General features: G+C 37.9%; 1 protein-coding gene across 1 annotated transcript; it reads right to left on the bottom strand.

Annotated features, from left to right (window-relative positions):
* Positions 1-207: 207 nt before the first annotated feature.
* On the bottom strand, positions 208-11,619 carry LOC124145170. Its single transcript, XM_046514859.2, has 8 exons — positions 11,153-11,619; positions 9,794-9,914; positions 9,061-9,115; positions 8,553-8,601; positions 5,646-5,689; positions 4,839-4,909; positions 4,350-4,424; positions 208-3,216 (listed from the first exon to the last, which is right to left on the bottom strand). The coding sequence occupies exons 1-8, from the start codon at positions 11,299-11,301 to the stop codon at positions 3,073-3,075; spliced, it is 708 nt and encodes a 235-aa protein (XP_046370815.2). The 5' UTR covers positions 11,302-11,619; the 3' UTR covers positions 208-3,072.
* Between the last annotated feature and the right edge of the window lie 1,148 nt (positions 11,620-12,767).

Raw genomic sequence — 12,767 nt, 5'->3', positions numbered from 1 at the left:
AATTGTGTCAAAGGGTTTAAGGTTACTGCCCTTAGTTGAGGCAGGACCTGCAGATCAAGGGTTCAAATCCCACATTGGGTTTGATTAGGATTCTTTGTCTTTCCGCACCACTCCCATGTTCACTGGTTTTACCATATTAAACTGACATAAACTAAAATACTGACTAAATCCATTTACTGAAAAGAAAATATAGAAAAACAAGTGATGGCTTGAAGAAAATGTTTATTTACTAAAATAAAACATTTAAACATGTTACAATATTTCTATTAAACGATACATTGAAATCTAATGTAGCATTAAACAAACAAATTTGAGTATAAAATTGTTTTGTGTATGATGTATACAAAGGGGATACAAAACTTATTGTAAGGTTTTGTGGTTTAATAACAGGACTGTATCTATCAATCTGCAATTCATTGATACAAATATGACATCTAACTGTCAAATTATTAACATGAAACAAAAAATTAATACCAATATCTTAACAGTAAAATAACAAAAAGTATATTTATGACTGTGTTGTATGCTATTTCATGCTAAGCACACTCACATTCATTCCTCAGTGCCTCTGAATGGGTCACATAATAAACCTCTTCATATAGATTACCAGTGCAAAAACAAAGTGTGATGGATGCACAATGACACATGACATTTCACCTTATATAAAATAATTGATCAACAATAAAATCATGAATGAAAAACAGAAGAAACAATCAAAATGAAAAATAAAACACTTGAAAATATCATTTAAAGCAGTTCTAAAAAGACACAAAACAATGTTCGCTTATAAAGACTAGATACGGTTTCATCAAATGTTAAAAAAATAACAAAGTTGATTGGTCACAGTATACCACCATGAAATACATCCTCCACATTCTTCACAAATAGCTCCACAACGATGATTGGCTTATCTTATGTGAATATGCGACTTTAATGCATGTCAATTACTTCAGAAACCATTCTCAGATGGATACTGTGAATTTTCGACTGCAGAGAAAAGATAAAAATTCTCCCTCATTCTCTTAACTCAATAACTTAATATTTGTGTAATACTTTATGTTAAAATCAGTGAAACATTTATTAGCAACAAAAATGTATTTCATTTTGAGTGCGATCACTAGCAGTATTGACCTCTCAGATTTTAGATACAAATCAATCATAGAAATCTTAAGCACTGATAAACATATGGCACTGTAGTTGTTATATATAGTCATTCATTGAATAAACATTAATAAAATATTCACTAACTCTAATCAACCTCCTAAATGTCCCCCCCAAAACAAATGTCTTGAGGCTGTTCCACTTCTCCCCGACATACTGAGCACCTCCGATCTCATCAGAAATTTCCTCCCAGCCTTTCAATTTTCCTAACACTTGGGTCCCTAACCACAAAACTTAACAGTTAAACACAGACTGGCAGATGCTGTAGTCCAACAACCTCTTTGCTGATCGGGGCTAGAGATGTACATAGGGTTGAATATGTCACACCATGGTATTTTACAAATCAGCAGTGATTACTGAAAAGTTGATATAATTATGTGACCAGACCAATTTCTTTTCTTGTATCACGGATCTGCCAAACTCATTTTCCCCTGATTTTGAAGAACAAACAAAATATCAAAACTAAAATATTGATAGACTTCTAAATTGTGTCTAGCCATCAGCAGCGTGTAAATAATTTCATTGGATGACTGTGGTGTAACTGCCAATCAAATCACTTCATTTTTGCATAGCGGTAACTGAAAACTTGGCCTAAACGAGGTCGGTTACAGTTTGTGAATTGATCCTTGTTGCTGTTTTTTGTATGGTTTTGCAAAATGTCAACAAAAGTGCTATAGCCCAACGGTCACAAAACATAGCTGAATTGAAGCTCACTGACTTTTGGTGATTTGTCATCGGATGTTATGGCCACATTCCCCCCCGGTCTGATTGACGGCATAAAGAAGTTTTGCTTCTTGGAGTCGCAGAAGTTGTTTCCTGAGTAGATAACCGTCACGTCAGGAAATGTTTAACGTTTCCATCCAGACAATTTGGTCCAAAGTATCCATAATACAAGAAACAATTGGTGTGGTCTTATTAAGCATCCCATAGTGAAACATTTGCTAGGCTGAGATCAGCTCCCAGTTGCCAAGTAACACTCTCAAAACAGGCATGCTAATGGTTTGTACTGCATTAGGGGAAAAACACCTACGATTTTTGGGAATATATCTGCTTTTCTATTTCTTTGTTCTTTGATAAGTAGTTCTTTGCTGATGCTCATGTAAGCCATTTTTTTCAAAAATAGTGAAATAAAATATCCGCTTGATAAGGCACAAAAGTATAAATATCAACAATCTCATAAAGACATTTCTAGATTTTGAAAAAAAATATGTGTTCAATAAGTAGTATTGATGGTAATTTTGCGATAAAGCACTTGGAAGTAGGGAAAATGTAAATATTTGAGAAACATCAAATCGATAGGACGGATGTACAAACATGTTGTTTCACAGACAACATGGAATGTTGGACAGATATTCTATACATGGACATCCACATTTCACCAATTAAAGATGAAAAACTCTTCTCGCTATTCTACCAGCAACAGAAGAAATAAAACATGAATGGTCTGAGTACAGATCTATAAATCGAGGAACATTTCCATAAGAAAAATACAACTAAATCAATAAGAATATTGAACTGACCAAAACAACTTTCCTCCACTGTTGAAAAATATAATCCATAATTAAAGCAAAAAGGAATATGAAAAAAATTGCCAATTTCTTTAATAATTTCTTTATTAACATGGCAGACTTTCATGAACTGACTGTGACCAAGCACAGCCTTAGTGAGGATTGCTGTGGAGACAGGACCATCTAAAGGATTTCAAATTCTTTGTTATTTTTTTTCATCTGATGTTTCTGTACAGATGCTGATATTATTATTAAGTGAGTGATCCTGTCTCCATGCATACTAGCATCTTAATGCCTCTTACAGAAAAAGCATGCAGTAATTATTTCCTTCATCTGCAATTACTATTTTCATTTAATCGAAGAAAGTGTGGTGCATGTTGTCTGTAAATGACTGTACACTGCTTTATTTGCTGGTGTCTGCTGCCTGTGTTAAGAACAGTGTTGACGGTGGCTCCTGCTTCTTGGCGACATTCTCTTCATCAGAGTCGTCTCCCATTGTTATGCGGCTGCTGACGTCCTCCAACTCCTCCAGTTGACGTTTCATGTTCTATACAGAAGTTTATAAGTTTCATGATATATACAGACGTTTACAAGGTTTATGTTTTTTATAGAAGTTTATAACTTTCATGTTCATCTAGACCCATGTTAACCTACCTGTAGATCATCTAGAGCCACGTTAACCTCCCTGTAGATCATCAAGAGCAATGTTAACTTTCTTGGTGTTTGTCAAGAGCCATGTTAACCCACCTGTATGTCGTCTAGAGCAATGTTAACTTTCTTGTCGTTTGTCAAGAGCCATGTTAACCCACCTGTATGTCATCTAGAGCAATGTTAACTTTCTTGTCGTTTGTCAAGAGCCATGTTAACCCACCTGTATGTCGTCTAGAGCAATGTTAACTTTCTTGTCGTTTGTCAAGAGCCATGTTAACCCACCTGTATGTCATCTGTGCCATGTTAACCCACCTATATGTCATCTAGAGCCATGTTAACCCACCTGTATGTCATCTAGAGCAATGTTAACCCACCTATATGTCGTCTAGAGCAATGTTAACTTTCTTGTCGTTTGTCAAGAGCCATGTTAACCCACCTGTATGTCATCTAGAGCAATGTTAACTTTCTTGTCGTTTGTCAAGAGCCATGTTAACCCACCTGTATGTCATCTAGAGCAATGTTAACTTTCTTGTCGTTTGTCAAGAGCAATGTTAACCCACCTGTATGTCATCTAGAGCAATGTTAACTTTCTTGTCGTTTGTCAAGAGCCATGTTAACCCACCTGTATGTCATCTAGAGCCATGTAACCAACCTATATGTCGTCTAGAGCAATGTTAACTTTCTTGTCGTTTGTCAAGAGCCATGTTAACCCACCTGTATGTCATCTAGAGCCATGTTAACCCACCTATGTCGTCTAGAGCCATGTTAACCCACCTGTATGTCATCTAGAGCCATGTTAACCCACCTATATGTCGTCTAGAGCAATGTTAACTTTCTTGTCGTTTGTCAAGAGCCATGTTAACCCACCTGTATGTCATCTAGAGCAATGTTAACTTTCTTGTCGTTTGTCAAGAGCCATGTTAACCCACCTGTATGTCATCTAGGACCATGTCGTTTGTCAAGAGCCATGTTAACCCACCTGTATGTCATCTAGAGCAATGTCGTTTGTCAAGAGCCATGTTAACCCACCTGTAGGTCTTCTAGGTAGGTCTGTGTTCTGTGGTTCATGTCCTTCAGTTTCTCCCTCATGTCCTTCACCTTCACCTGAAACAACCAGAGCCAAACAAAGTCAACATCCAGCAAGGTGCGATAGACCAGCTTCACACACTCAAACAATCTTGTCATGCCAGTCCAATTCCTGAGTTACTATCATGTTTGTTTGTTTGTTGTGTAACGCCGCACTCAGCAATATTCCAGCTATATGACGGCAGTCTGTAAATAATTGAGTTTGGACCAGACAATCCAGTGATTGACATCATGAGCATCAATCCACACAATTGGGATACAATGACATGCATCAACCAAGTCAGCGAGCCTGACCACCTGATCCCGATAGTCGCCTCTTACAACAAGCACGGTCACCTTTTATGGCAAGTATGGGTTGCGGAAGACAGATTCTAGCCTGGATATTCACAGGTCGTATGGCGGTTGTGCCTATTGTTGAGACATATTTCTTACCTTTGCCATCACCTTCTTCTGTGCGATGGCCTGAGCATCTTCATCACTTGGCTCCATGTTCTCCAGACTCACTGGAACAGAACCAACCTGTTTATCAAGCAGTAAAGCTGGTCCAGTGAGAGATCACCCTTTCCCATGTATTTACTCCCGACCTCTAAACATGTGCGTTGCACGTGTGTGTAATACACAACTGTATTTGGCTGTGCCTTAATACAGAACTTGTAACAGTCCATAAAGGATACTGGTACTGTTGGATGGAGAAAACACTGGTCTTCACCTCAATGTGTGTTCCTATAAACTTCACAATATTCTGTAACTCACCCTCTATCATTTGAGCAATGCAGCTGAAACAACCGTTTTTTAACAAATGAACTGTGAAGAATTTTCTCATGTCAGTGGCTTTATTATATTTATAAAAGTGCCATTTTGTACTTTACTATGTAACAGTGTGCCACTCACGAATAATTTCAATTTGTAAAGTTTTATCTTTATGACTGGTCGTTTATTAGGTGGGGGTCATGAAAAAATGACACACTGAAATTTATCACAACAATATTGGGTCGGGGGATATAAAAAAATGACAGTCCTATTTTTTTAAATACAAAAATGTGAACATTAATTAATCTGCATGCTAGCTCACAAACACATGTGCATTAATCTTGAACCCAATTTACCTCACCAATATGGCCTGAACAAAACACAGGTAGGGCAGTAATAAAGGATATGGGTAAAATACATTTGTATTTGCATTTTAAAACTATTTAAATACACAGAATCCCAGATTGCAGCAATGAATGAGAGACTGACCTGGATCAATGTTACTGGACACAAGCTTCCTCTCATACTTGGATCTGAGAAACAAGAGAAGATTTTCAGGAAGTGAAAGGAAAGTCAGAAGGATTTTACACCACTTTAAACAGTTACATCATGGTTAGGTTCTAGGTCAGAGAAGCCCACAGTGTGCAGGTCTCAGATGTTTACAGATTATCCAACTTGAATAGAATCTGACGACAAGAATGAACTGTTGACCTAAATGTACGATGTAATGGCGGGGTCCTACCATTCGTTCATCATTCGAGTGAGGGAGGGAGTGAGTGAGTGAGTGAGTGAGTGAGTGAGGGAGTGAGGGAGCCACAAGGCTACCCAACCACCCCTAGTGTTGACAGACCATGAATGATAATCTTAAGTATTAGAATGGAACCCATCACCTCTGGATCCTAGCATCAAAACAGTATATAACTAGCAATAACCTGGGTGAAGTCCAAGGTCAAATGGAAAAGTTAATGAAATACCAAAAAATCTTCGCATGTTGGGGGTACACATCAGAAAGTTTGTTTTTTGTTTGTCTGTTTTTGTTTAAGGCTTCACCAAGTAGAATTTCAGCTTTATATTACAGTAGTCTGTAAATAATCAAGTCTGGACCAGTCCAAAAAGTTAGCTTTCAAACATTCAGCTTTTAAACTCCACACTTGTCTGCTAGCCTGAGATAGCTATATTGTGCCTAGGACCATTAAAATTCCAGTGATGCTAGTTCTTGATGACAAGTAACATTTGCAATTTTTATTTTTTTCCAGTTCTCAATACTTTGATTTTTAATACAAATTAGTCCAGCTGAACTAGCTGAAAACTCTGAGGCCTAGTAAAATGAGTTTTGCAGTGGTCCTCTGATTGATTTCTAAGGCTGGACACTGTGAGCAGGATCCCATGTCGCCAGGGGATGATCAGCGTCATCACGTCACCAAGCCTGATCACCTGATCCATTTAGTCGCGACCGCCTCCGTGGTCTAGTGGTAGAGCGTCCGCCCGGAGAGCAGAAGGTCCTGGGTTCAATCCCCAGCCGCGTCATACCAAAAGACGTTAAAAGATGGTACTTGTTATTACCCTGTCTGGCGCTCGGCATTAAGGGGCTAAAACAAGGACTGGTCGGCTCGGAGTCAGTATACTGTGTCTGAGTGGGGTATTCATGTTAAACTGCGGCATGGTATCTCAGTGTGCTAGCACTATAAATCGGCATCAGTCCAGACTAGTATGAGCAGCCACACACACACACATACACGTGCATGCACATCACTATATAAGCGCAATAATCTTGGACGCGACGTTAAACCCCATTTCACCACCTCACCATTTAGTCGCCTTGTACTATAAGCATGGGTTACTGCAACCATTTAATTTATTCGCTTTAAAATAGGTTCCCCAAACATACATGATCCTGCCCTTATCTACCTGACAGACGCTACAGGTAAACACAGGTCTGTTGAAAATGTGCAGACACACATTGCAGGTTGGCAGCCACAAACTTGTCAGGTGACAGTGACAAGGAATTATAAAGACCTGTCCAAAAACTGGTATTTGGCCTGAAATCCAAGCCCCAAAGTTTAAATTTTCATCAAGAAGCCATATGGCTACAACTATTTTTCCCAGGTGGCCTGTGTAAAATTAAGAAGTCAAGCCAATAGTGTTGGTAGCCAAAAGCATTTGAAATTATCTTTTATTAAATAACTTTTTATATGTACAAGTCATAGCATTAGTCTTGGAATTACACTCATATTTATGTATTTCTGTTCACTGTTGACTTTATAAGGAATTATTTGTGAGTACAAATAGTAGCAGACATGTTTTTTTCTGTGTCTACATATGTGTAGCAATAGAATTTAGTCACCACAAGATATTTTTCAAGGTAGTCATTTGGCTACCTCTGAATTTTAGACAGTAGACAAAATGAAATTTAGGTCGCATTGGCGACCTTTTTAGTCGCAACTTTGAGGCCTGAAGTCTGTATCAAATATCAGTAAATATTCCAGAATAGTAATTACAAAATTCCTAATTCATGTTAACATGATTAATACATTACATCTAATGGTATGCCTTTGTAGATAGGACTTGTATGTCACTGACAACAGGACCAATCTCATTAAAATCAGATCTTAGTTCTCGTTACCGCAAAACAAAGATCTGAGGACATCCCATTACTGGTCACGTCAGACCGACCAATGGAATGGCTGACAAGAAGTCGACATTAGCCAATAAGTTGGCAGCTTTTTCGTGCTTTACAGCATTAATTTCAAATTGGCGAGCTTTGAAACGAATTTTGACAAGTTCTCGATAAAAAAATTAAAACCTGATCAAAAGAACATTTTGGAATGGCTAATTGATGGTCAAGATTGTATGGATTCCCGTAACTATCGTTCAGAATACCCCGTGTTAAAGTTTTCGAGGTTGCATGATTAGAAATCACATTCTGACTGTCACTTTCATGATCTGGTAAGCGACACTGATTGGTCGGATGAAAGGTCATTCAGATGTGACCCCTAATTGTATGTCCTCAGATCTTTGTTTAGCAGTACCGAGAACTAAGATCTGATTTTAATGAGCTTTGTACAGGACCAACAAAGGGGAAGAGGCTTAATGCCTTGTTTTACATAACTGCATTCAATGCAAAGTTAACATACTGTATAAAATACCTCACAAGTTAAGAACGTAAGAACTTTAAAAAAATTCAATTTTCAACAAAATAATATTTATTGCCCAATTTCTCAGCAAGGGCACCATCGGCTCCTAGACATATCCCTGTTGACAATCTCCCCCCTCAACAATGTGGACTGAGCCACTTATTCATACTGGGTCACAACACGTCTTGACATATCTGCTGTGTTTACCAGTTGTCAATCTTTAACAAGGTAACAGTAATAAGGGAGAAAACTCCATACATACAACTGTTCTTCCAAATCTTCATTTTTCTTTGACACTTCACCAAAGAGAGCTGAAAAACATTAAATGTACACACTAAGACAAGCATGAAGTACTCGCATCTACTGCAAAGAGAATTTGATGACATATGAAGGCATAGAATAAATCATTTCTGTTGTTTTAAAATAATGTATCTGCAGAGTCTCATGACAAATCTCCAATACCACAGTTGTCCTTTAATCCAGATAAAAATTATTTCAGAATCCACCATTAAGAAAAAAGGCTACAGCTCTGTCCAATATGATTGGATCAATCTGTTTTTCAAATTTGACGTACATCGTTATAGATGTATATAGACCTATTACTTACACAAAAATATATTTTCTCTGAAACAATGTTTTTCAATTCATATAATTTCCATCATAATACCCAATAATCTAGTACAATTAGTTTTCTTGGGTTTTCCCAGCAGAAAATAACCATGCTAAAGATCAAATGGTTAATCATGTTAATTCTTGACCAATTGACATACCAGCATGTGCTTGTTCCTTTTTGTCCAGTAGATCTTTCATGGTAGCAAGATGTTCCTGAAAAAAGGGTAAAGAAATGTTTTTAAAGCTGGAGGACATGGCATTAAAAAAACATCCTACAGCAGATTTTTGTGGAGACACAAACACATACAAATTGAAAACGGATGTTTGTTTGTTTGTTTGCTTGCCGCTCTCAGCAATATTCCAGCTATATGACGGTGGTCTGTAAATAATCGGGTCTGGACCAGACAATCCAGTGATTGATATCATGAGCATTGGTCCACACAATTGGGATACGATGACATGCATCAACCAAGTCAGCTAGCCTGACCACCCGATCCCGTTAGTCGCCTCTAATGACAAGCATAATCGCCTTTTATGGGTTGCTGAAGACCTATTCTAACCAGGATCTTCATGGGTGGAAAATAGATGCAAAAATTTATGGATGTTTCTATTCTTGTCAAAACTACACTCAAAGTTCAGCGTGTCCATGGTTGATTTTCTTAAATCTAAGACTGAAATCCTCATCAATAAAGGGATTCTGAACAAGTGTAATTATATATAACATCAATGATCAGCCAAATTGTTAGAGAGGAAGTGAAGCATGCCACATACAGTGAAAACCCTACATTCTAACTCGAAAAATGATTATAAATATCTGTTACAGAATACACAAATTTTAAAGTCTTCCCACAAAGTTAATTATACAGCCTCTTAAGCAGAGAAAGGACCAACGTGTGCATCTTTCACTGTGCGCTCAAGCTCTTCCTCCATCTTCTTATGGTCCCGGTCTAGTCTCTGTACACTCTCCCTCAACATGGCGTTCTCCTCCGACACATCCTGGCCACCCAGTGATCTAAAATCATTATACAGACTTTCTTAATGAGTTAATCCCTGTTTATAATGTATGCAGAAAATGTACCCTACGTTCATCATGTTTATGATAATATAAAACCTCTTAGCAAATTAACACTGGGCTAAATTAAACGCCATAAAAGAGCAGAGTATTAAAAAACACTTAAACAAAAAGAAGCTTGCCATGTTGAGAATATATCAAAACAAAAAAAATTTCAACATTTGAGTCTGAGACATAAGAGATTCTGGCCTAAAACTGTAGACAGACACACTGAGTCTTGGTCTTTCCAATACTGCACTTTGGTGATCTTAATATAAAGTGTCTTATCACTAAAATTACTTCAAATTTGAGAAATAACTTTTTTGACGGTACTTCTATTGTCATTTAGTTCACAATGACCAATGACCAAGACAAGTCTCTGCAAGAATGACAATCCAGTGATTGACATCATGAGCATCGATCCATGCAATTGGGATACAATGACAACCAAGTCAGCAAGCCTGACCACCTGATCCTGTTAGTCGCCTCTTACAACAAGCATAGTTGCCTTTTACGGCATGCAAGGGTTGCTGAAGACCTATTCTACCCCGGATCTTCACCCAATTCTTGGACTTAATTCCTGTCGGTAAAACATATTGTTAGAACTAACAAATGGGTCTTTTCATTATTTTAGGAATGACAACTTGTATACTGCTTATAATATATCTGTGCTGGAAGTGGTACTGGGTCTCATTGCAGTTTAAAAGTAAATGTAAATTATATTTTGGATAAACAAAACTTTAAAAGCAAACCTACATGCAGATTAATTCTCACTGATCATGCTAATCCCTAGCCTAGAGCTGCGATGGGGTCCTACAGTATGTAGGGTCATGCCTTGACTGTAGGACCCCATCGCGGATCTCGGCTATCTACCAATATGAACGACTGCATTATATGAGTAAAAGAAGTGCGTCCTAGACAACCAGGATATCAGTGCGACACATGACATAAGTGGATATAATTCTTGAATCTGTGAAATAAAGTCATGAAGAATCATATTTTGCATTGTGTTGTCATTAAACATACTTACTATTATTATTTTTTATTGTGTACGAGATTGTTTTGTGTACGAAATTACATTTGTATAGTATACACCCTTTACAAGTGTAAAATGACTGTGAGTCGATTAGAAACTGTTGTTAACAGTAAATATTCTATAGGGATTCTTGAGTTCAAATATATGAAACAAAATAACGCACTTGACACTTCTATTAAGTGATTTCCTGGCATGCTTTGGTTCCCGTGGTCCAGGAATGCGCGTGCCAAAGGCTATTTGTTTCTCTTCCATTTCTCCATTACTCTTGTGTAACTTCGGAATTGTTTTCTTTGCAGATAACGAACCGGCCATTGTATCCTTCCTGGTGGCGCTAAACCAACATACACAGTTTCATGTCTTCTTAAACTAAACCAGTGTCATATGATTTTTAACAGGCCTTAGCAACACCACTTGAATATTTGCGCGCAATATTTTGTTTTCATTTGTTTCCTTCCTGAATCTACTTTCCTCTCTAGCGTGCACAGACGAGTTTAAAGTAAAATCAGAATAGAATGCAGAGATAATTTTGGCATACTATAATTCCCTTAAATGCTTGTATTTCAATGTTTTGGGCGTTATTGTTTAAAACATCATCATTCTAATGTACATAGTATAACTATTCTGCTTTTCTACCGTTAGTGCTAGAATAATATGTTGTTCTGTAGCTAGTATGGTACATCAAAGCTCCGAACAGTATTATGGTGACACGCGCATCAGAGGAGCTCGAACCAAACTTTCCACAAAACGCGCACCTGCTCACGTTGAATTAGAGTTTACGTATCTGCAGTTCTATTCCGTGTGCAAGCGGAATGCTTTGAGACTACTATTATTAATACACTAATTTATATACTTTAATAAAAACATTCCGTCCAAACAAAATTAATTTTCATGTAAAGGGTTACTATACGTCTATAGCACTAGTTCGGACTAATGCCGGGTTTATAGTGCAAGTTCAATGACTTACCACGCCGCTGTTTACAATACACATTACGGACAGAGTAAACTGACACTTAGCCAACCGGTCCTTGTTATATCCCCTTACTGCCGAGGACAAGGCGGGGTAATAACAAGTAACATCCTTTAACGTGTTTTGGTATGACGCGGCCGGGGATCGAACCACTGCTCTCCGGGCAGACGCTCTATCCATTAGACCACGGAGGGGGTCGCATGGACTTTGGTGTTCAGTTGGTACTGTCCGTTAATTTCCAGTTATCTTAAATTCTTTGATAAACACCGAATGTTTATTTATTTCGGAAGTTGCATATAACCGATGTTTTCTACGAGGGAGGAGTGTGGGTAAAGGAGCTTATACGTTATTTTTTTCGAATTTGTTTTAAATCTCTCTCTCTCTCTCTCTCTCTCTCTCTCTCTCTCTCTCTCTCTCTCTCTCTCTCCCTCTCTCTCTCTCTCTCTCTCTCTCTCTCTCTCTCCCTCCACAGGTTTTTCGGGAACAGATCAAAGGATTAATTTTGGGATAAAAAAACGTACTTCCTCTCATCCATACCCCCGTACGTCTCTACAAGGTCGTACATTGGTCGTTTTTAAAAGAGGACAGTTTGTGTCATTCTCCCATCTATACTGCTCAAAAGAAGTTATAGAACATCCGATTTTTTCACGTATAACTATAGTTAATCTGTCATGACATGACATGTTTATTTATTTCGGTGCCTCGGTTGACCAGGCGTTTATTCGTTGTGGATGTTTATTTAAAGGGGCACTGATCTAACGCAATTCCCCGGACTGGTTGTTGCCTTTGTTATTGTTTTTCCCCCGTGAGT

Source organism: Haliotis rufescens, unplaced genomic scaffold, assembly GCF_023055435.1.
Source record: "Haliotis rufescens isolate VD_foot unplaced genomic scaffold, xgHalRufe1.0.p SCAF_3, whole genome shotgun sequence".
Lineage (NCBI taxonomy): Eukaryota > Metazoa > Mollusca > Gastropoda > Lepetellida > Haliotidae > Haliotis > Haliotis rufescens.
Note: the sequence above shows the minus strand (reverse complement) of the source record. Positions and strands in the feature narration are given on the sequence as shown.